Consider the following 24463-nt stretch of genomic DNA (forward strand, 5'->3'; position numbering starts at 1 on the left):
TCCATGGAACCTGGAATTTAACTGGAGATCCACAAGGCACTAATGTAGTTTCAGCACTCTAGCAGCAGAGGTCAATGGTCTCCCACTCTGAGCTTGACCATTAACTCAATTCAGGGCTATGCCATGAATAACTTGTCTAGGCTCTCAGACATATTTTAAGCTATCTGGTTCTAATTTTTCTTTTGCTGCAAGACCATTTGCTGATATTTTAGCACTAATAACTCTAAGACAAATAAAGCTGCAATTGGAAAGAAAAAAATGACATTTCAGGCTTGCTTGCGTGCATGCTAAGTCGCTTCAGTCATATCCGACTCTTTGCGACCCTATATACTGTGGCCCGCCTTGTTTACATGGCAGCTTAAGAAAAAGACTTTAAATTCATCTGCAAATCTTTAGTTATTTCTCCTCTGGAGCTTCTGCCCTTACCCTTCAGTTATCTGGTTCCGTAGTTTCTGCAGAAGATGACCTCCGCTGCCCCTGTGGCTGGTCATGAAGCCGGGTCTGTGCCTTTCCTGGTAATTTTCTATACTTCCGGTGTTACTGGCTTAGAGTACAAAGCTAAGGATGCTAGGCTTCCATCCCTACGTGTAATCTAAAGATTCTGTAGGAGAAAATTCTCCATCAACTTGACTGACCAGCTTCTCTCCTCGTGCCAAGCATGGGTGTTAGTTTCAGAAATGTGTCATTTCCAAAAGGCTCTGTGAGCCCCATGCCGCGGCTCCTGGAAGAACATCCTCCTCTCTGTGGTCAGCTGCAGCCTCTTCACGTTGTTTTTTGCGAGTGTCACTGGGGACCTGTCCTCAGACCTCGGGACTTTGTTTATATCCCTTCTCTGATCCAGCCTCCCATCCTTCATGGGCTGGGAAGAAAGTCACTAATGAGTATCCCTCCTTTGGTTTCTGAATGTGGCAGCTAAGGATAAGAAAATTTATCTCAAGGGTGGGCTAATTGTGAAGCTTGTATTGATAGTTCATGATAATGAAGACGGTGGGGGATAAGTATTAAATATCATGGCAATGCATTTTCAACTTGATCTGAAATCTGTCAAGGGATGCCACTGGTGAGATGCCTCTTCAGTTAGGATGGTCTTTAGCAATTCCAGGGCAGGAGAGCATCCACAGTAGACTTCCATTCAACTCAGAATTACTTTAGAAATCTTGGTTCCAGAGGGTCACCATTTTGGCCTATCTCTTTCATCTGAGAGGCAGGCATAAAATGATCTCACGGACTTTGATTCAACATCACAGTAAGGAGAAAGGCACACTACTGACTCCCTCACCAATACTGTAGAAGACATAGCCAAAATTTAGAACCTTTCCTTATCCATACAAAGATACCATCATGATGGGGAGGACTCCAGCTGCTGAAAATGGCCAAAGGCTAACTTAGGCTTTAATAAACATTTCTGAAGAAATTCCATTTCCAAAAATAATGTATTCAAACATTTTAAGGCAAAATAATTCTAAAAAGTATTAGTGTTGCCCCTAAGCAGATGTTTATTTAACTACATGAACACAACCTTTACTTCATAGTTTTTTTATTATAGACTTTTTATCCACATGAATGTTAAAGAAACTACAACAGAGTTAAATACCATTTTTGATAACATGATTATATTCTTAATTACACTCAATATTAGACTGTAAAATATTTCCAGAGGAATACAATCTTCATTCATACAGCAGGCAAAGTACCAGAGAGGAAGGGGCCACACACAAATCTGTCCAGTTTGCTAGGAAAAGCAGGTTCATACGGCTGATGACATCCTAGCTGTTGAAACGTGATCCCCGCTCCTAGGACAGGTCTCATGTCTTTTCACCAAGAATCACTTTTTCAGATGTAAAAGGCAGTCTTGCAGAGCTGCTCTCTCCAAGTGTGCAGCCCTGAGATCCCCCGGGACTGTCCATGGGTTTCCCACCCTGGTCGGCTAACAGCACTCCCACGCTCTGGGTTCGGTTGGCCTTTAAAAACACAGACTCGAACTTTGGTTCCACCAAAAGATGAGACAAGCATTGACTGCTCTGGTTGGCTCCCCCCTCCCCCCACTAGTGAATGGCCGCTACAGTCTATTTTACATGGTTGTCCACGCTGCTTTGAGGTCACTTGTCCTTGGGTTCTCCCGAACCTGATTTTGTATCTGATTCCCAAGCCCTTTCCATTTGCAGTCTCTGTGCGGGTCCGAAGTGCTCAGGGGCAGGCTGTATCTTACAAGAGCACAAGAGGAAGTGGTTTTGTGCACCTGGAATAAGACAAAAAGCACAGACTGACAACCTCAGTGTGATATAATCAGATAATTTTAAAACATTTAAAGTAATATTTAGTACATCCTTACTAGGAGACATTTTTAGTACAGTTTAGATAAAAATGTTTAAACAGTGACCATGAAAGCATCTTCCTTTGCCCATGTGTTTGCCTGCTACCTTAGATTATGCATATCTGCTGACACTGAGCCAAACTAGAACTATTACATCAGAGCGTGCCGGTTTGCTACCCTTACTTCACAGTAAGATCATTTTGCTGGGTTCCAGAGGCTCTGATTTGTTGTGAGCAAATTTGTTGTGATTTGTTGTGATAGAAAACAGGCTATCTGTTATAAGACAGATAGCCTGTGGTAAGGGGCAGACAGTTACAGGCACTGGTGCCCTGCTGGCTTTGGCTGGATGGTCCAAGTTATATCTGTTTTTCTTGTCCTGGGTGTTAGGGCAGCTCTAGAGGTATGACTGGAGATTTTGCCATTCAACATCAATGAGGCCACTGGATCAGTTTATTAACCAGGTATTTATAACTGATAATGGAAGATGTGAATTAAGCCATGATTTCAGGTTACAAGTCAGAGGAGAGTGGATGAAGTGTGGGCAACCTGGTTCAAATCCTGCCGCTTGTTAGCAGTGAGACCACACAACTGACTCATCTCTGCATGTCGGTCTGCTCAGCTGTAGAATGAGGAGAGTAGCAGTACTTCTCTCAATAGGTTGTTTTGAAGATAAAACAGTTGATGTAAAGCACTTAGACACAACCAAGCTACTAAGCACGCACGTGCGCGCGCGCGCGCACACACACACACACACACACACACACACACACAGAGAAATATGGTAGCACACTCTCATTCTCAATGGGGACTCTTTTGTTTGACATCAGAGGAGAGAAATAGACATGCTACCCAGCCCCCACCCTTTATTTTTTATTGTTACAAAAGGAAAACACGAAGTGTTCAATTACAATTCCTCCACACCCTTTTAAGGCCTTTTTCTTGCCATTTTTTAATAGCAGTTATCCCAGAAGTGCAGTAAAAATGACAGGAGTTTACCAAAGAGCTAGATGTTGTTAGCATAGGGAAAAAAAATCATATTTTCAAACTCTCTAGAAGGAAGTAAAGAAGCAATCAGTGATGAAGAAAAATGCAGACAGAAAGCCAAAAGTAGGTGGGTTATACCCTTGGGTATTGTCTAGGGTTTTGAACAGACTTTAATAAAAGCAGCTCATTTGTGGGAAAGAAGAGAGAATTTGGCAGAAGACTGACATTTAAGAGTGATAGTCAACATTTAGAACTAATGCAAGTTTTGATCAAGTTTGGCCATCCACATTTCATAGATAAGAATGAGCCTCAAAGATAGTAAATGAAATTACTTAAGATGACATAGAGGAGCAGTGTCAGATTTAGAAGCCGGACTCTTTCAAAACCAGCCCAATGATCCTGGAAAAACAGAGAAGGGGCGTAGTGTCAAACAGATCTGTACTGAATTCTGGCTTTGTCACTTTCTAGCTAAGTGACCTCACTGAACCTCTGTGATCTCATGTATGAAATGGAGACAGTAATAGGATCAACCGTAAAGAGTTGTAAGGATCAAAAGAGAAAATGTGGCAAAGAATTTGACCAAGTATCTGGCACGGTTAGTGCTCAGTGAATGCCAGTTATTATTATTTCCAGCTTGTTCAGCAAGTTTCTGTATGACTATGAATAAGCCATACCTATGATTCACTTTTTACTTGTAAAAAATGATCCTGTTCTCTGTGAAAGACAAAAGTGTTTCACTGACTCACAAGGATGATATTTGCATAATGTTAAAGGGAGTTTGGGAAAAAAGAATGTAAAGTAATATTAAATTGGTGTTAACATCACGACATTTTTATTTGCGGTGTAGATTTCACACACATTACACTGTAAGGTCTGTGTAGGAACTGGGGCACATTAAGGACTGAAGGTAAGGAAGACCATCAGGAATAATTCCAGTGTTAAAAACAGTTCCAGATGAAAGGATAATATGCACAACATGTTGCAATATTTTTCAAATCACTTCCATTGTACTTAGGAGCTCACGATAAGCGAATGCACAGAACAGTGCAATGTCTAATCTACAAGGGCTTGTTTTAGGAGGTAGTTTAAAGATAAATAAAATAAACTACAGTTTACACAGCTGGTAGCTAAACAAATAGAATTCATTGCCCCAAAGGGGGCTATGCCTAGGTTGAAGAAAGGTTTTGATGAATCCATGGATAATGGATCTGTAAGGAGTTACCAAGGGAAAATTAAGAGTTATTCAGCGTATACCCCTCAGTTTTGAGGTTGGTATTGTCAAAAACAGCAATTTGGCTCTTCTAATGGAACGGCACAGTTGGTCCCTTGGTATGGGTGGACTTTTCTTTTGATTTGACATGGAATTTCTGGTGTCCTAATGCAGGACAAACAAGATTTGTAGAGCAGGGATATGTGGCAGTACTTGCTCAGCTTATTAAGTGGACTGCCTGTGGTTTTGAAAAGCTTCCTCCTCTTAATAGTCACACTGGAATCCACTGGGTGGCAAGAACACAGCTCACTACCTTAAGGGTCACTCTTGCATAAGACATTAATGCATCAGTCCCTAATTTGGAAACCTGTGGTCACTCAGCAAGACAGAATTTGTCTCTCTCCCTTGGTGTAATGATTTTTATTTTGTCATCTCTCCTGGGGTAATTCCTTGCAGGCTTGGCATGTTGAGAATCAAATACTGCCTCTAACAATATGGTTGTGATTCTCTGCTTGGCTGATTTAGCTCAGCATTTAAGTAACCACTAATCTTCTGAAAGCACCAGGGTCTACTTAGAGAAATCCCTGTTGTCTGCAAGGATGGAAACAAAATCAGCATGGAGGAAGCATTACTTACTAAACACAAATCAATCTTTTTTTTTTTTCCACCTCGCTGTACACTATGCCACCATCAAAGGCGTGGTTTCTGGGTGGTAAGTCTTCATTTTGCAGGTGGAGAGCAGCTCATGTGCAACAAGTAGAGAAGATGAGTTGGGGAAGTGGATGGGTAAAAAGAGTTTATTGAAGTCCCTAAGTATAAATCAAAGTACAGTCTAGTCTAATGGATGCATCACAAAGGTGGAGTGAAAAAAGCCAGATACAAGAGAATGTTCTCTATAATGTCCTTTACTAAAGTTCAAAAACAAGCAAAACCAGTCTTCTGGGGCCAGGGGAGTAACTGGAAAGAGGCACAAGATGGGACAACCAAAGTGAGTTCACTGAGTTTTGAATTCTTGACTTCATGACTTGTATAACTTGGTGATTTATAGGCTTTGGTGAATGTGCTATACTTCAATGAAAAGGTTAATTAAAAAGCACATTCCAGTATTTACTCTTTGATTTGAAAGAAAAGTCATCTGACATTTTCAAAATTTTATACATATGGGTTTATCAGTATTCATTTGGATGATTCTTGCTCTGATTACCTTGATATCCTGCATTAAGATTTACTAGACTTAATGTCCTAAAAGTATTTATTTCACACTGCTGGGACAAACCTGGTCTATAAAAGTGAGAAAGAAAGCACCTCAAATCAACTTCAGACATAAGAAAAATAACTGAATGTACAGAATGAAGCCAAACTCACAAGTGCATTTGTGTAAGTGTATGACTTCATGGAGACGGAAACAGAACGACAATATCTGAATGTCTCAAAACAGAATGACTGAGCAACTCTGTTGCTAAACATGTGCTCACAGAAGTCACTGTATAAGGACTAAGCAGATACCGCACTTAAAGTCAGGAGGCCTAGAATCTCTTCCTGGTTTTGCAACAGAGACATAAAACATCATATCTCTCTTCACCATATCTCGGTTCCCTGTGCATAAAACTAAGGGAAAGGATATGAATGAGAGACTGTCTTGGAAAGAATTTTGAGCTCCTAATGAAATGTGACATACATACAATTGTTTAAGACAAATACTGAAGATTATCACTAATAAGGGGCTTCCCAAATGGTGCTAGTGGTAAAGAACCCACCTGCCAATGCAAGAGATGTAAGAGATGTGGGTTCGATCCCTGGGTCAGGAAGATCCCCTGGAGGAGTGCATGGCAACCCACTCCAGTATTCTTGCCTGGAGAATCTCCTGGACAGAATAGCCTGGTCTGCTACAGTCCACAAGGTCACAAAGAGTTGGACCCGACTGAAGCCACTTAGCATGCATGCATGCACCACTAATAAGATGATGGCAAGAAGTAGAACTGTCATATGTACATAGTAGAGGAAGCTTGAGATAGACAGAAGAGAAACATGAAGTGAAGAAAAGGAACCATGAACCTGCATTGCATAGAATTTTTTTTGCCTTAAATTCTGAGTTGAAAATAGGTTCCAGAGGGAAGGAGTGGGTAGAATCATTCTGATGGGAATGAATAAAATTGACAAAGGACCACAGTCCTAATTGGCCATGAGTACGCACAAACACCACCTCTGACATCTGAGTTTTCCCCTGATTTAACTGTTCTAGCTGCTAGGTCATCTTAATGTATTGCTACAAAAACAACAGTGTCCTAGCTTTGCATTCCTTCCATTCTAATAATTATATATATCTTCTTCTAAATCTTAAAAAGTTGTTTTTGAAATGTTTAGATATACTCTGAATATTTTGAACTGTGGTGTTGGAGAAGACTCTTGAGAGTCCCTTGGACAGCAAGGAGATCCAACCAGTCCATCCTAAAGGAGATCAGTCCTGGGTGTTCACTGGAAGGACTGATGCTGAAGCTGAAATTCCAATACTTTGGCCACCTGATGCGAAGAGCTGACTCATTTGAAAAGACCCTGATGCTGGGAAAGATTGAAGGCAGGAGGAGAAGGGGACGACAGAGGATGAGATGGTTGGATGGCATCACCGACCTGATGGACGTTCAGTTTGGGTGGACTCTGGGAGTTGGTGATGGACAGGGAGGCCTGGCGTGCTGCAGTTCATGGGGTTGCAAAGAGTCGGACACGACTGAGTGACTGAACTGAACTGAACTGATATACAGTCATTGAATTTTTACTGTCTTCTTTCCCCTAGGTGTCCAGAATTCTTGTCTTTTAAATTGTTGCCAGATATGTGACGTTGGATCTGGCTTCATCTGCAGAGAAACAAGGACTGTTTTATAAAAGAACAAACAGCTAAACCTGCAGTTCTCGAAGGTCTGTGTCGCCTGCAGTTATTCACGGCACCATCTGCCAGTGACTCACTGAAAGCTGGATTTCAACAAGAATTTGAGCAAAGAAGAGAGTAAAGAAGAGGAAACCTAATAAGCATGGCTTTAGACATTCTGATTTCCTTCAGCATACCGGGAATCGGGGTGTTAGGAGGGACCAGGAGGAGCAGAAAACCTCAAAACAGTAATGAAGATCACATGTGCAAGACTGAGTTGAGAATTTCCTTAGCTTTAAAAAATTTCCACAGAATTTGTAAGATGCACTTAGCTTTTTATTAAGGAAGTCCCAGGCCCAGAATGAAGTTCAACAGTGTTATCGGCTTAAACACAGGTTGCAGCACCACTCAGCCCCTGGGTTATCTCAAGTACATCAGTGAGGAACACAACCGAGCAATTCAGAGAGCTGTCTGTTTTCTCTGCTGAGCTCACCTTTTAGCTTTTGCTGAGATGGGCGCCGAGCTTTTCTTTCCTGATCAAGCTTGCTGCATAGGGAATCTGTAAGATAAAAACAAGCAAAACTCTCCAGGTGAGCTAAATTTGGAGACAGATGTGTAATGGAGACCCTTACCCTTCACTGCGCCTAGCGATTTGAATGCCAGTGGATCTGCCCTGAGGAGAAAAGGTCTCCATTCTCCCCAGCAGTGTGGTGCTTCTGGGATACAGCATTCCTAAGGCCCATTAGAAAGCATATCAGGACAGAACAGGTGATCACATGAGATTGTTGCTACAGCTAGTCTCTGAGGTACCTATGTGACATTTGACTTAAGAAGTTTAAAAAAAACTTGCATTTAATAATATGGTATTCTTATGTCCAAGGTCACAAACAAGACTGTGATTACAAGCTAGTTCAATGTAACTTTTCATTTAACTAGAGTGATCAAATATCTCATTATAAATCACAAATAAGATTAACTAACTAAATACAAACTATTACTCTGGGTAATTTCCAAATAACTACTAAGAAGCATCAGAAATAATTGCACTGAATGGAAAATATGACCCTTGAGAATTCTACCTGAATAAACTTGAAAAATACTTTTCAATACTGGGGCTTTGAATGAAAGTCCATCACACTTGATATGCTAGAAAATTCAAATAACTGAAATCGGACTACATGTATAATATTATTTAGATTTGCCTCTCCATTAAATCTAGTTATGTTACTTACCTTCATTATTACAAGGTTAAATTTAGAATCTAGTGATATAAGTCTACTTTACATTTAAAGAAACACTCAGCCTTCTAGAACATAACATGAACTATGGCTGATATTATGTAAAAGCAGAGAAGGAAATAAAATTATAGTCACTCAATTAAGCAATATTTTGTATCTTGTTTTATACATTCCTCACATTCCCAGTGTATTTATGTTTTGCTCTCCTGATCTACCAGTGCATAAATATGAACCTTTATTAATGGGAAGGAGCTACACATCTACAATGATGCTAGTGACTAAGATTAACTGGACCAGTTTGCCATAATAACCGGTTTGTCAAAGCAAATAGTCTTTTTAATGAAAAAGAGAGAGAAAACTAAAATAACTGTCTCAGTGTCTAGATACACAACGACAACATGGGTGTATACGACAGAAACATATCTGATAAAGGGCATAATAGCAGCACTGAAGTTGCTTCATATAGGACCATAAAAAGTTCAGTGTCCTAATCTCATATTTTAGGACAAGAGCTAAGGTCAGCTTGGTAACTATGACAAGAACAGTCACACAGGGACCTACTCTAGTTACCTCTCCTTTTCACTCTGTGTTACGCTATACCTGCTATTAACAGAGACATACTTGAACCCTGATTTTCCACTATGGTGTATGAAACAATATGCCAAAATACATGGATCACCTTTCTTTTTAGATGAATGCTATCAGAGAGCCTTGAATGGAATTCTATTATTTAGGATAACAAGTGGAAAAGATGTAAACCTTGGGGTATAGAGAATTACCTAATAAAATGCATTTGGGTCACTCTTGCATTTAGAAAGCATTCTCAACATCAAGGTTAGATGCCACAAAGATTTAGTAAGTATCTTTTGTACCAGTCACTACATGAGATAAGTTAATATCACCATGAGCCATCTCATCAAAGCCAGTAAACTACTCACCCTAACCTAAAGAAACTGCCTGAAGGGCACCACTTTCACATCTAAGTTGGAATGCCTTTCTCTTTCTCTTTTTTTCAGAAACAGCAATGCAGCATTTCATTAAGACGGGAAGCTGATAAGGAAATTCTTTAAGAGGACTCAGGATAAAAAACGATATTTTCAAATAACATTTGATCCTCAAATCTCCAGACTGAAATTTAGATCTGTGTGAAGAATTGTTAATCCTACGTTGTGAGCTGAGAATTATTAATTCCAATCATGAATGATAAATAAAGAATATATTTAGCACACAGCCCAATTGCTCATGGAAACTACCCTATTTCATTGATTCTAAGATACACTTCTCTCCCTCACATTTTAACATTTCTGAAATTGGCTGTACTATAATTGATGGCATCTTAGAATAATAGCTAGAAGCTTTCCTTTCTTATGATACATCAAATAATGGGCATTTTTATGATTGGTGGTGCATCAGGTTCTGTATTCCCCAACTTGGGAAGCTCATGACCTTAGAGGCTCCATTTAAGATAATTAGGCCATGTAAACCTCACATATTAGAATTCATAAAAGCTTTCGTTTCATCTTGATCAGCTTGGAAATCACCAAGATTGGCATGGACAAAATCCTCTGAAAGTTATTATGTGACTTCTAAATTACCTAGTTGGTTCTAGCATATCAAAAGTATCAAGATTTTGCCAAAAAGGATAATTTCCTACTTTGTGCCAAGAGAGAGTTAGCCTGAGCTCAGACATTAAAGTGGATCTACATCTCAAAAAGAGAAAGAGGTGAAAAAGGATTTATAACTTAGAAATAAGTGACTGCATTGTCAAGATGCAAGGCAATAGATCAATAATTGGAAGAGGACCCACTTTAGTCAAAGCCTATCTCCTGGAGAATCTTCTTCCACAGACGTTCAGACTTAGCTCAAGTCCTCTGATGTGTTACACATGTAGTCACAAAATCAAAATCCTCTAGGGACCCAGAGATATTTTCTAAAAATAAAGTGTTTGGTCTACCTTTTAAAAATATGTAAAACATATTTTAAAAAACTCTGCAGGTTCAGAGAGTAGAAATCTCGGCAAGTTCCCATCCTAGTCAATCCTGGAGCACCTCCAAGGAAAGACCGTATATAGCTCTGAAGAGCTGTGTCCTTGCCAAAGAGGGAACACTCCTAGAGCAACGATAAAGACCTGTCACTGCTCCTTTCCCTGCAAGGAAGCAAGGCACTCACACCATCAGAGAGTTGTAAACTGCTTTTTTACAAGTCCACAGTGAACGAAACATTAGTACTAAATCTAGTGGACTAACATGACATTAATTGAGGCTTTGAATGAAGATCTTTGAGACCGGTTCCCCTTGGCTGTGTGTGTGACTGTAGCATTCTGGAGAAACAGTAGAGGGCACCTAAAGACCAGCATATTTTAAATTTTTTTTTTTTCTTTCCTTAATCTATGCGCCTCTTAGTAGCGATCCAGCAAGTTCAAAGGATGTGAATCTGAGTCTAGCCATTTATTGTGTGTTTTCTGTTGCAGCTTCACAATGTACTTCAAGAACTATGACTAATGTCTTCAACAACTATGCCTTCAACTATGACATGCCTTGAACAAACCTAAGGGTAGTAGTCTCTACATATATGTACTTGCTTAAAAAAACATGTTTCCAAATTAGCAATAAAAAAAAAAAAAAAAGGTTATCAAGACATAGTAATTCGGCTCATGTTGTAAATTATATTATATTCTAGTACTTGGAAAAACTTTAATCAAAAGGTTATAAACTGTTATAGATGTAGAAAGAAACTTATGCTTACCAGGGGTTAAAAATGGGGAGGGATAAATTGGGAGATTGAGATTGATATATACACACTACTATATATAAAATAGGTAACTAATAGGGATAACTAAAAATGCTTTTATCCTATTGTATAGCACAGGGAAGTCTACTTAGTACTCTGTAATGGGCTATATTGGAGAAGAATCTAAGAAGGAGTGGCTATATGTATATGTATAACTGATTTACTTTGCCATACAGCTGAAAATAATACAATATTGTAAATCAACCATACACTAGTAAAAATCTTTAAAACAATGTCATACGCTTAGTAAAATACCTTCATTTCCTTCTTTAAATTTTTAAAAAAACTACATATAACATTGTAATGGTTTTTTCACTTTCTTCTTAATCCTAAAGGATGATGGTTTTGGTTTACAAATTGAATACTTTTTCCCTAGAATCATAATTCACCTGTGAATGAGAAATCTTTTGCTCTTTATTATATTTAATGTAATAAACATCTTCATGAACTTGCTAATTCTAAAAACATTTTTGATTCATACCGAGAGGAACATATTTCTTTGTTTGTATGAATAAATCTAGTTTGGTAACGAAAACATTTTAAGCATTTGAAAACCCAAGGCAGAGGTGGGGGACTATAACATAAACTGTGTTAAGAACTGTAAAACTCTAATTTTAAGCTACTTGTAAAAAAAAAAATTAGCTTGTGGCCCAGGTATGTTAAATAAACTGCATATGCTTTAAATCTCACATTGAAATAATGCATATTCATTTATAAATGTACAAAGAGGAAAAAATTTTAAAAAAATGTACAAAGAGAACCAATCATTTGAATCTATAGTCACCACAACTTTGCATTTAACGAACTGGAAAAGGAAGCAATGGTATAGAAATTACAGTCAGCAGAGAATCTAAAAATGCAGGCACCAAAGAAATTCATAAGTTTTCTTTCTATGGCAATGATACCCAAGATGCTTTCAATATAATCTTGAATAAGAACACTGTGTAACAGCATAGGATAAATGCATTGTGGGTCTATGGGAATTGTTACAAAATATGATGGTTTTAATATATTTGAATTTTCTATGACTGCAGGATACAGTAGGTTTTCATCTCATTTAAAGGAAAAGAAGCCTATTTTGCAGGTAAATGACTATTCTGTAACATATGCTCTATACACTTTAAATATAAAATAATTTAAGCATAAATGAATAAAATAATTTTGGTGAATTGTTCTGTTCTCAAGGAACAAAGTATGTATCCACATTTAGTAATGAATTAGAGCACTACACTAAAAATATTGAGAAAGTCAATAATTGTGATACCTGGCAACTTCTTGATTTAGATATAATTCTAAAGACATTTTTCTCCAGGTACTCTAGCAAATACAAGCTGAATAAGGGACAGGATAAGTTTCCATTCAAGAAATCTCGAGTCCACTGCCTCAATTCTAAAGCAGATGGTATAGTGTGAACACAAGTCCTTCTTGCACAAATGTATTTTTAGCCAATAGTTCCACTAACAGAGGTACTACTTTGGGAAAGAGCATGCCATTAAATTGATTATTCATACTGGCATAGCATTTTATGATTTACAGCTGCATTTCATGCTTATTAAAGCACTTGTGCCTTATCATATACCTATCAAGATACTAGGCTGGCCCTTCAGGAGGTCTCTTTGGTTTAGAAACTGATACAATGAACTATAGAGGATGAATCTCGAACTCGAGTTTGCAGACCTTAAAGCTTGTATCTCTTAGTCACAAGGACAGTGCAGTAAATACATAAGCTCACTAGTGGGGCTTCCCAGGTGGTGCAGTGGTAAAGAATCCGCTGCCAGTGCAGGAGATGCAAGAGACTCAGGTTTGATCCCTGGGTGGGGAACATCCCCTTGAGTAGGAAACGGCAACCCGCTCCAGTATTTTGCTGGAAAATTCCATGAACAGAGCAGCCTGGTGGGCTACCGTCCAGAGTCGAATATGACTGAGCACGCATGCACAATTCTCTAGTAAACCTTCTTTTAATAGTTTTGGTAGTAGTTACCCAGCACAAAAAAATATTTGGGGAAATCAGGACCAAGTCAGGAAAATCTGGAAAAGAATTAAGAGGATGGCCACATAAGATTATCAGGGTCAGGGGCATCCATGGGTGGTGATTAATTCAGCAGTGTCTACTGATAGCTATTTGATATTAGACACCATGCTTGGTGTTGAAGGCAACATTAAGACCTGGACATTTCAGGATAGGGGACACAAAAGGAGGGGAAAGAGCAGAAGGAACAAATCATGCCTATTTCACCAGTTTTCATGTTGGCAGTGTAGATGTGCTTTTGTGGATTTCAGGAATTACATGGGACCTACAAGGGTCGGGGGGAAACATTCCAGCTCCTCCCAAAGAATTTAATGTGCAATCAGGAAAATTTACTATCTAGAGAAACATGAATTAATAACACTTATCTAGATAAATGACTACATGATGATAGAATATTTCATAATACAATATAATAAAGATATTTTGTAATACCAGTTTGTACCATCCCACATACCAAATATCTCAAAAGACATGAGACATTTTTTCCTTTATTAATATTGTCTGCTTATTACATGGATGCAATATCACGTCCTCTTTTACCAGTGAAACCAAATGTCAAAGAAAATTAAGACACTAAAGTTGCATAACTGGCCTTAATAACTAGCACTAAAATAATTATTTCGTTTCCTTTCCTAATACCCATTTTGCTATGTTCATCACCACCCAGGAGTCACAGATTTTTGATTGCATGTATGGCAAGTTTTGTTTTAAGAGTCTGAAAACTGTATCCTATGTAAAATAAGTAAAGTCTTAAAATTTTATATCCTTGAACCTCTGAGTCTATTTTTATAGTCTTTCTTTGGGCAAATTAAGCAATACATAAATTCACAGCAACTAATGAGCAGCTCTTATTATCTAGGTATCAAAAGCTAAGAACAGTAGATATTTTTCTTTTTTAAACTTTTGTTGGGGGGGGGGTTTAGTGGTCAATTGATTAAGAAAATGCTTCTGTTCCCCAGTGAAACTAACACGACCAAAACCCAAACAAGAAGAAAGATCCTGTTTAAGAGGATCTTAGGTTGAGGTGGTTTTCAGAACTGAGAGTTGTTAACCAGCACTTGAGATCCAGGAAAACCTCAGAAGGAGGGTTAGAGTTAGCAGCACTTTTAATAGAGCCCTCAGAATGGGGGAAAACATCGTGAAATACAAGGATGCTTTCAAAATGACTCTCGGCAATCTCCATTAAAGCAAGCACGATTTTCTCCCACGCAGAAAGGAAACATCAATAACCATCTTTCTTAAATAATCTTGACAGAGAGCTAGATGCCTGGCTCTCTAGACAAGAGAGGCGAGTCTGTGTAGACAAACATTTCATGGTAGAAGGATAGTGGGGACCAGCTCAGAAATGCCAAACAACCCAAATTATAACAACCATGCTGTGAATAACATTAAGAATCAGTGTTATGTCTTTACCCAAGTGATTAAAAATATCTTACAAAAACTGAGCAGAAATTATTTCCCCATTGTACTCATGAAAATGAGGAAGCTTGGGAGATGGCTTTCAAAGCACTAATAAATAATACCAGATGTGTCTGCATGCGGAAAAAGGGTGAGGAAAACAGAAAAAAGAAAAAAAACAACTCTAAAAAGAAAAACAAAAACAAAAAACTCACACCATTAATTAGTAGATGTTTTCCTGTTTTCCTGATTCTGTATCAATAGATCTTAGTCAGTGTCCACTTTCAGACACGATTAGGATAGAGTGAGTAACATACTTCATTTGGAAATAATTCGTTTCTTTTCATCATCCTTCAAGGGAATTTAATTGATGAATTGTGTTTATACTAAGTTCTATTGACAGTGGTGGGCCTGGCTCAGGTCTGGGTGGTGGAAGGAGGGGGAAGACAAAGACAATGGCCCTTCCCTGGGCCTCTGGCGCAGCCCAGCACTATGTTTGGAGGTTTGCACAGTGGAAGATGATGCAGGTACCTCTGGTTCACTCTCAGAGACGATGTACACATCTGTCTATTAACACATGGTAGGTAGTTACAGTTAGAGGAAACATACTGACACATCTGTTTATCCTGCATCTAAGTAAATCTCTTGGCAATTAGCATCTAAACCAGCGGAGAGGTAAGTGGACCAAAGGATTTCAAGGCAAAATACAAGAGCAGCTTCATACACATCAGGTGGTTGTGAAAACAAACCCATCACCTTGCATTTATTTTTTTAAGTAGAAATGCATCTTACAATTTGTAACTGTTGCACCATTTCTTCTCTGTAGGCTAGTTCCCTTTTCATTTGATCCTGGAAATTATCTGGAAGGAGCGAGAAACAGAGAAAGAAATTAATTAAAGTGCAAAATCTACTTTTGGTATATTTAGCATATTGATGGTATAGTACACTACTGACAGTCCCATAGAAACACTCTCCCTTTTTTAAAAAAATTTTTTAATTGGAGGATAATTGCTTTACAATATGTTGATTTCTGCCGTACAACAATGTGAATCAGCCATAAGAATATATATTTATCCCTTTCCTCTTGACCCTCCCTCCAAACCCTACTCCCCACCAGCCCACCCGTCTAGGTCATCACGGAGCACCTGGGTGAGCTCTCTGTGCCATGGTTATTTGAAGACATATTTTCTCCAAGACTGTGGTTTAATCAGAATAAATAGTAAATTCTGAGAGCGTATTAGTCACTCAGTCACGTCCCATTCTTTGTGACCCCATCTAGCCTCCCAGGCTCTTTTGTCCATGGGATTCTGGTGGGACTGGTGGGCTACAGTCCAGAGAGTTGCAAAGAGTTGGACATGACTGAAGCGACTTACCATGCATACACATATGCCTCAATCAGAGAAGGAAGGAAGGATCTTTAAGAGGTATTGTGCAAAATATCTTTGCCATTCTACATATTGACATTTTTATCATATTTCCAGAAAGGAATGACTTCTTAATGTGTATCTTGCTGTTTCATCTTTTCCATGTGATCTTTTTAAAATGGGGACTTGGCTAACTTCAGCTTTTCCAGCTTTAATTGAGAAATTGACCTGATCTCATATGAATCTGTGGTGGATGGCCAGGGAAGGGCCTTGAAGAAACCAGAAACTTTGTCATCATCTTTTCTTCTCTTCCTTTCATCTCGGCACCCAGCTGGTGTTGAGTCCTGTATATTCCACCTCCATCCTCTCCTGTCTTTGTCATTGTTACCTCCCAAATGCAGACACCTCTTCCCTGAAAAATTTCCCAACCAACCATCTGGCCTCCACCTCCTTCCTCTTCAAATCCCTTTCACTCTCCTGCTTAAAAGTCCGTGATGGTTTCCCATCACTTTCAAGGTGATAAACCCTTTACCATTCATGAGATTCTAGATACTTAGAAACTAAAAACACTGTTCTTTTTATTTTTTGACTTCTATCAAGGATACTTACTCCTTGGAAGAAAGAAAAGCTATGATAAACCTAGACAACATATTAAAAAGCAGAGATATCACTTTGCTGACAAAGGTCCATCTAGTCAAAGCTATGGTTTTTCCAGGATTCATGTACGGATATGAGAGTTGGACTATAAAGAAGGCTGAGCACCGAAGAACTGATGCTTTTGAACTATGGTACTGGAGAAGACTCTTGAGAGTCCCTTGGACTGCAAGGAGATAAAACCAATCAATCCTAAAGGAAATCAGTCCTAAATATTCATTGGAAGTACTCATGCTGAAGGTGAAACTCCAATACTTTGGCCACCTGATGCGAAGAGCCGACTCACTGGGAAAGACCCTGATACTGGCAAAGACTGAAGGCAGGAAGAGAAGTGTGTGACAGAGGAGAGAGGGTTGGCATCATCGATTCAATGGACATGAGTTTGAACAAACTCTGGGAGATAGTGAAGGACAGTGAAGCCTAGCATGCTGCAGTCCATGGGCTTGCAAAGAGTCACGCAGGACTGAGCAACTGAACAACAAATCTTTCTATAATATTTGAATTCATTTCCCAACCTCAAGCATGTATTTTTAATAATTTTTAAGACATTTAAATTTAATTATTTTAATTTTAAGAGACTTTAAAAACAACAGAGCAGTTTTAGGTTCCCAAGAAAATTAAGAAGAAGCTACAGAGATTTCCTATACATACTCCCCCATGACCAACATCACTCATCAGAACCGACCACCAAGAATGAACCTACACTGACATGCCATTATCACCTGAAGTCCATAGTTTATCCTAGGATTCACTCTTGGTGTTGTACAGTCTATGTGTTTGGACAAGTATATAGTGACGTGTCTCTGTCCTCACAATATTGGGCAGAATATTCTCACTGCCCTGAAATCCTCCATGCTCTACTTATTCACTGTTTCCCTCCACTCCATCTCTTGCAGACCTGATCTTTCTATCGTCTCCACAGTCTTGCCTTTTATAACATATATTTTTTAAAAGACCCATTTCCTATTCTCATCTCAGAACTTGATGGGAAAGTTGCTCTAGTAGAGGTAAGTCTGTAGTACTGTGCAAGGGTTGGTTAAAGGAGGAGGCCTGATTCCCATGGAGGGTGAAGGGCGAGGGAAGGGGGCGGAGATGTGATCAGCACTCCGCTAAAACGTGGAGGCTGAGTGGGGAACAGTGGGGAACAGCTGACTACAGCAAAGGGGGTGGAGGAAGCTCCTTGCGTCCCGTCACCCGCCGAACCACGCTCGTCTTCACACATGCACTGTACTCCCAGCCACCGTGTGATCGCCGCTGGTGTGGCCTTGCCCTTCCAGCAAACCTCTCCCGTTTCTTTAAGCGTGAATGTTATATCTCCCACAGTGTTCTCCGATTCTCCTGCCCTCTCCTGCCAGAATCGGTCATTCTTCTCTTCTACTCCTCCAGTACTCTACACATACCTTTGTTAATGCATCCACAGTTTATACTATGATTAGCTGTTATACACGTGTCTCTGAGTGAAACAGTGAGGGCAGGCAGATATATTTTAGACACTTCTAAAACTTCCAAAGCCCCACCACAGTGCTTGACACATGGCAGGGGCTGGTTAATGAATGAGGAATGAAAAGAGCACTGAAATATCCACCAGAAGGTCTGGATCTGCCTTGAATGACAGTTACCCGGCTCTGCAGGCTCAGACCCTTATCCGAACAAACAAGGGTACAGAACCATGTGCTCTGTAAGGCCCTTTCCTGCTCTAGTGCTTTAAGATTTGATGACAAGGTGAGTTGACTTGGTTGGGCTTCAGACACCCAGTTCTCTTTCCTGTGCTGGTAGATGGGGAGTGGGTAATTCTGACTTGCATTGATAACAATTAGGAGTCAGGGACTGTATGAGGGGCTGACATCCACCCGCCACCTCAGGATGCTCTGGAGGTGGGTCAAAGCCCACAGACTGGGCACAAGGCAATAGGAACCAGCATTCCACCAGCATCCGTGGCCCCAAGCCTGGGCCAGACACCTTCAGAAGATCAATGTGCTTTCCAGAGGCCAGAGTCATCCCAAGCAGGCATCCATCTGTGAAGACGAGACCTGCCCTCTGAGCCTTGGCAGCTTCCTCTGTCCCTCTTGAGCTCCGCAGTGCCTCTGATCAGTGTGGGAACTGAGGTGGGTGGGAATGAAGCGTGCCTGAAGCTGGCTGTGCCACCTCCCTGGAATCCCAGGAGAGTTTGATTTTGGAGGAGGAAAGAGCTAAGGGCAATTTAGAGTGGAATGATGGTAACTAGCCCTTACTTAATTCACGCTCATGGCTCTCTGATGGCATACAGTACAATTCTTTAAATTAAAATGAAAAAAAAAAAAAAACGGCCATTAAAGTGATAGAAAAACGGTGAATATTTTTATAAAATTGGAGTGAGGAAGGGTGTCAAAGACAAAAAGCAAGCCAGAAAGACTGATAGATTTGATTAGAAAAAAATTTAAAGCTTTGATGTGACAAATGTGAACATAAAACACCAAAGTCAACATTTTAAAATGAATTGAAGCAAAAAAAAATTTGCAACATGATACAGAATTAATACTTTAGTATGTAAAGAGTTCACACAAACCATAAGAAAATGAACACATCAAAAGAAATATGAGAAAAGAATATAATGGGCATTCACAACATGTACAAAGGGATGGCAGATACAGGCAAAGTGTTCAATATCCTCAGCAATGAAAGAAAAGGAAATAATATGAGGGACCACTTTTTCCACTTAAGTTACCAAAGATCTAAAGAAAAGATGATATGTGGTGTTTCAAGGATGGGAATATGAATTAGTACAACCTTTTGAGAAAGCAACATAAAATTTTGCAAGAGCTTTGAAAAGATCATATCTTTGACACAGCAATTCTTTTAGGAGTTTATCCTAAGAAAATGATCATGGATTTGTGCAAAGATTTAGTAACAATGATGTCTAAAACTTGGATAAACTTTAATGTCCAATATAAGACTACATTTATAGACTGCTGGGAAGTCAAGAAAAGAAGTTCACATTAAGCGGAAAAAAGGAAGGTTAAAAAAATAGTGTGTGTAATATTTTATTTTGTTTAAAAAATGATTTAATATGCATTAGAAAGGCTGAAACTCCAAAATGTTGACATTGGTTTTCTCTAGGTGACAAGATTATGGGTGATTTTTTACTTTCTTTCTTTTATATTTCTGCATACTTAAACTCTTCTACAACAAGCATAACTTGGGAGATATGAAGATTGCTAACTGGCAAAAGAAAAAAACTAAAAAGTTTGCTATGTTCTAAGGCAATGAAGGCACAATTTAACTGGAGATGGAAAAAGCAGTAAGCTGATTTCTCTAATGAGATTTACTTAAAGCCCAACTATTTTGGGAAGATGACAGCATAAAAGGAGGTGGCAGAAAAAGCACCAAAGGCAGTCTGCCAGCCAAACACAGAGGCAACACCTGTGTTCTGCAAACACGGACAGTCTGAAAAGCCAAACAATCTTTCAAATAGCAACAAGAAGTACCCAGCCTACCTTCCTGGCACCAGAAATAAGAGGACTCATACGGTAGATCTAATTCCCCCAGTAGAGCCTACTTATGAAGCAATAAGCTTGGGGGCTTATTTCATTTACACAGCCTTCATTTTGTTGTCACTGCTTTTAAAGGATAATAGAGACTTTTGATCCGTACCATGCTTTAGAAACTCCCTTCCCTCCTTCTCCAGAGGGCACTATACAAAGAGTGAGCAAAGAAGAATTCTATGATTCTACTGATCTTAGAATGAATTTAGTAACAGTCACAGGTGAAAGATGGGATGACCATATTTGGATAGATGAAATGTAGTTGGGTCTTCTAAGAAGTAATCTTAAAAGGAACTCGGGAAACAGATTTTTAAATAAAAATCTAAAACGATGACATGATTAACACCTACCAGCTAAGTTTTTCACAAAGCCTCAGTCATTAGCGCTTCCTTGTTGTAAACTACTGGCCTTTCTACTTGGTTCTCTCAGTGCCATGAATTTGTTATCATATCTGCAAATCCAAGGACTCAATTCATGAGTCCTCACTAGTCTCCTTTATCAGTGATCCAATCTCATCTTCATTATGAGCTTTAATCTCTTTGAATATGACACCAAAACTTATATCAACCATTGATTGAGAGTACACTATATGCCCACAATTTGCTAGGTGGACAGCAACAAAGACTCTTTCCTCAACTTATTTACAATACTGTCAGGCGGAGGGTGAAAAAATCAGTGAGAAGCTAACACATATCACCAGTGGAACTAGGACTTCAGCAAACAGTGCATACTGCAAGAGCGAGAAGGCTTCTTGGAGGTGGCGGAACTTGAGCAATGTTCCAAGTGATGAGGAGCACCTAGACGAGGGAGGTTTTTGGACTAGAGAAACAAGAGGTGCAGAGGTGGAAAATGAGGGATGAGGGCTGTCCATGGGGTAAGGAGCTGAACAGGGGGAGAAGTGGAAATAAGCAGGGTGGATGGGGTGATTATGGAGGGTTTTAAAAGCGAGTCAGGAGTCAGATTAGTTGCAATATGATCAGCAACAGAGAATCACTATAGAGGGTGGAAGATGTGGCACCAAAGTAGAATTTTAGGAAGGCTGGGCTAATGGCAGCAAGCAGAAAGAGCTGGAGTGGGGAAGAGAGGTGAGGACCTAGGGTTACCCCCTGCAGCAGTGACATGAGAGAGAGGGGAGCGGGGGTGAGGGCCTTCTCCACTGGTGACCTCATCCAGCAACCTTTTGGCAGGTCCCAGGTCAGGGCTAGGCTCTGAGGTTACACTGATGGCTAGTGGCAAGACAGTAAAATGACTGAAAAGCTACAGCAAAGGCCTGAATGCTGTCATAAAGGAAGGTGCCAGGTGCTGGAGAAGGGAGGAAGGAGAGATTCACTAGGAAAAGCAGATACAGTGTCATGACAAAATGATGACTGGATTTGCAGCTGCAACAATGATCAGACCGGTCCTCAGTGGGAAAGCCTCGTGGCATGCTGGTGGCAGGGCCTCTGACCATTTACTCCTGTCCAATTAAACACAGGATGTCACTGCAGGACGTGGGACCAGCTGTGCCACTATCACCTCAATGACCTTGACAGAGGTGAAGCTCCTCCTCATCCATTTCCTCCAACTCTTATTTCTACCCAATTCTAGATTACATTTCTCCCACCTTTCCTGAGGATCCCCTCCTGACTTCTCTTTGCTTGTCTGCTCAGTTGGACAACTAAATGGAATTGTCTTCTATCAAAACCAGGTTCGCTGCCTGTCCCATCCTCTATAACTACAGCCCGATAAAGCTCTAGAAGTTCTGCTTTCTAATATCAGCTGCTTTACCATAAAGCCCTTTTAGGAACATAAGTATTACACTTAAAATGGTGATAGTAACGACTCACATTACTATGGATCAGTCACTATGCTAAACACTTTATACATTTTAATCCTCTCTGCAATGCCACAAAGTGGGTGCTAGTATTGTTCCACAGTTGAAAAGGAGGTCAGGTAAAAAATCTGTCTAAGGTCACTCTGTGGGGAAGTCGGGGTCCAAACCTGGAGACCAGCTACTAACCACCATGCTCTGTATTCTACAAATGCTTTTCAAGAACTCAATGCTAATGAATAATCTCCTCTTCCTCCTCCTGCTTCTTCATCACCATCACTGTCACTGCTGATGCGATCAAGCACTTATCCTATGCTAGGGATGTTCTCGGACTTTCATGTGGATCCTCTCATATAGTCCTCATCTTTCTATGAGACTGGGATTATCTGGCCCATGTTACAGTTTCCGAGGTCCTATAACCGGAGGTGGCAGAGCCACAAAGTAGCTCAGGGGATTTTGAGCCTGGAATCATTAAGTCACAGGTGATAATAGCCTATGTCCCCAGTGTTCTAAGGGAATTAGATTTGAACTGTCCTGACTGAATCCACCTCCTGGTGAAATGCTCTGGCTGGGTTTCCTCTCTGCTTCCTTCTGATGTGGCTTTACAAAGTTCCGTCCTCCCCTCTCCACCTGAGCGAATCTAAATCTGTCCGCCAGCCTCACAAACTCTCACGTTTAGTTAACAAGCACATAATGGGCATTTGCTATTTTCACTGGTGTGAAATTAACTGCCTCTTTGTGGTGGGTCTAAACCACGCATTATTCAAACTTGGGTACCCACACCACTTCCTTGGTCAGTGGAGTACACTGCAGATAAAAAAGAGTAAAACTTTTCTGTTGTTGTTTAATCGAAGTGTTTCATATACATGGCAACACAGAGGAGTCATCTTAATTCACAACAAAAGGATGAGTGATGGGTCTGAATGGAAACTGGGATCCCAACTTTTGAAAAAACAGAAACATCTATATGTTTTATGATAATTAGTAAGAAATGTGTACATTACTTAATTTCTTAAAATGACTTTGTTTTTTCTTGGCTGTGCCATGGCATGTAGGGTCTTAGTTCCCTGACCAGGGATTGAACTCATGCCCCATGCAGTGGAAGCACAGAGTCTTAACCACTGTGCTGCCAGGGGAGTCTCAATTCCTTAAAACAGTTGATCAACTTTTATTAGTGGGAAAAATTATGGCTATCCTGGCTTCACAGGGAGTTAGGCAGACACTCTGGGGACTCACTGGGGTCTGGATCCAGTCTGCTGGATCCGCAAACTCAACAATTAGATAAACATCAGCTTAGAGGGGACACAAATCACTCAGTGTCTACTCACTGCTGCAAGGATCTGTACAGTCGTTTTTAAGGTACATTTTTTTTAGAAACTGGAGGATCCTGGATTCTTTGGAAGCACCTGTTTTTTAAGGTCTCAAAGATATTTTTACTATGTTCCTCTTTTTCTTAGCACTACAAATATCATGATCCTAACACACTATCTAGAGCTGTTGGTCATTCTCTTCCCTTTGATCTTATTCTAAGCCACAGCAAGCATTCTCCAAATTCAAAATACTCAAGTATCATCATGAGCTCCAAACCTCCCATGTGGATACTGACAGAGCCCAAACTTGGCCAACTCTGTTGTTTCTTGTGACTAGAACTCTCTTCCATCATGAGTCCTCTTCATTTTTATCCCTGCTAAACATTCTGGTGCAAATTAGTCTGACATGTTACCAGGAACCCAGTACTGTTCAAAACTGCTACCCAAGAGGGCAAGTCTTTCAGTTGTGCAGACGATTACATTTGAGAAGCTCTGGCAGATCTTTGTGTTCCTACTATTAAAATTGCCACAATTACTGAAAAGTCTTTTTCCAGATATTTGCCTGTGACTCTTGCCCAGGAATTATCAACATGAGTTTTCTGATTTCTGGTTTAATAAACAAAGGGTACTGACATGCTCAAAGTGTCCCAGAAAAAAATTAAATATATTTACATATTATTTTATTTCCCACTTTCCTCTCTCTGGAGAAAGGAATATGACTAAATGAAACTTCAAAAAGTTTGAAAAACACTACTGTGATTTACTTGGTCATGGATGAACTTTTTGGTCAACCCAGTACTTATCTAAGAGTGATTCAGAACATGACTGGAGAATTTAAGAAATCTGGACACCTATCATAGGTCTTTCTGAAATTCTAGGACTCTGCAAGCAGAACCAACAGTTTTTATGCCATAATTTCTTTTGCCAATAAATCTGGAATGAAATTTTAATGCTAAATATGGATGGAGAACCTCAAAC

General features: G+C 39.8%; 1 protein-coding gene across 1 annotated transcript in view; it reads right to left on the reverse strand.

Annotated features, from left to right (window-relative positions):
- Positions 1-7867: 7867 nt before the first annotated feature.
- SKOR2 (SKI family transcriptional corepressor 2) overlaps positions 7868-24463 on the reverse strand; it is a 34007-nt gene continuing 17411 nt past the window's right edge. Inside the window, exons 6-7 of the mRNA XM_061130657.1 lie at positions 15619-15686; positions 7868-7930 (exon numbers count right to left, since the gene is read on the reverse strand). Of these exons, the coding sequence (XP_060986640.1) occupies positions 7868-7930; positions 15619-15686 (131 nt within the window). The remainder of the gene's footprint in view (positions 7931-15618; positions 15687-24463) is intronic.

Source organism: Dama dama, chromosome 27 (genome assembly GCF_033118175.1).
Source record: "Dama dama isolate Ldn47 chromosome 27, ASM3311817v1, whole genome shotgun sequence".
NCBI lineage: Eukaryota > Metazoa > Chordata > Mammalia > Artiodactyla > Cervidae > Dama > Dama dama.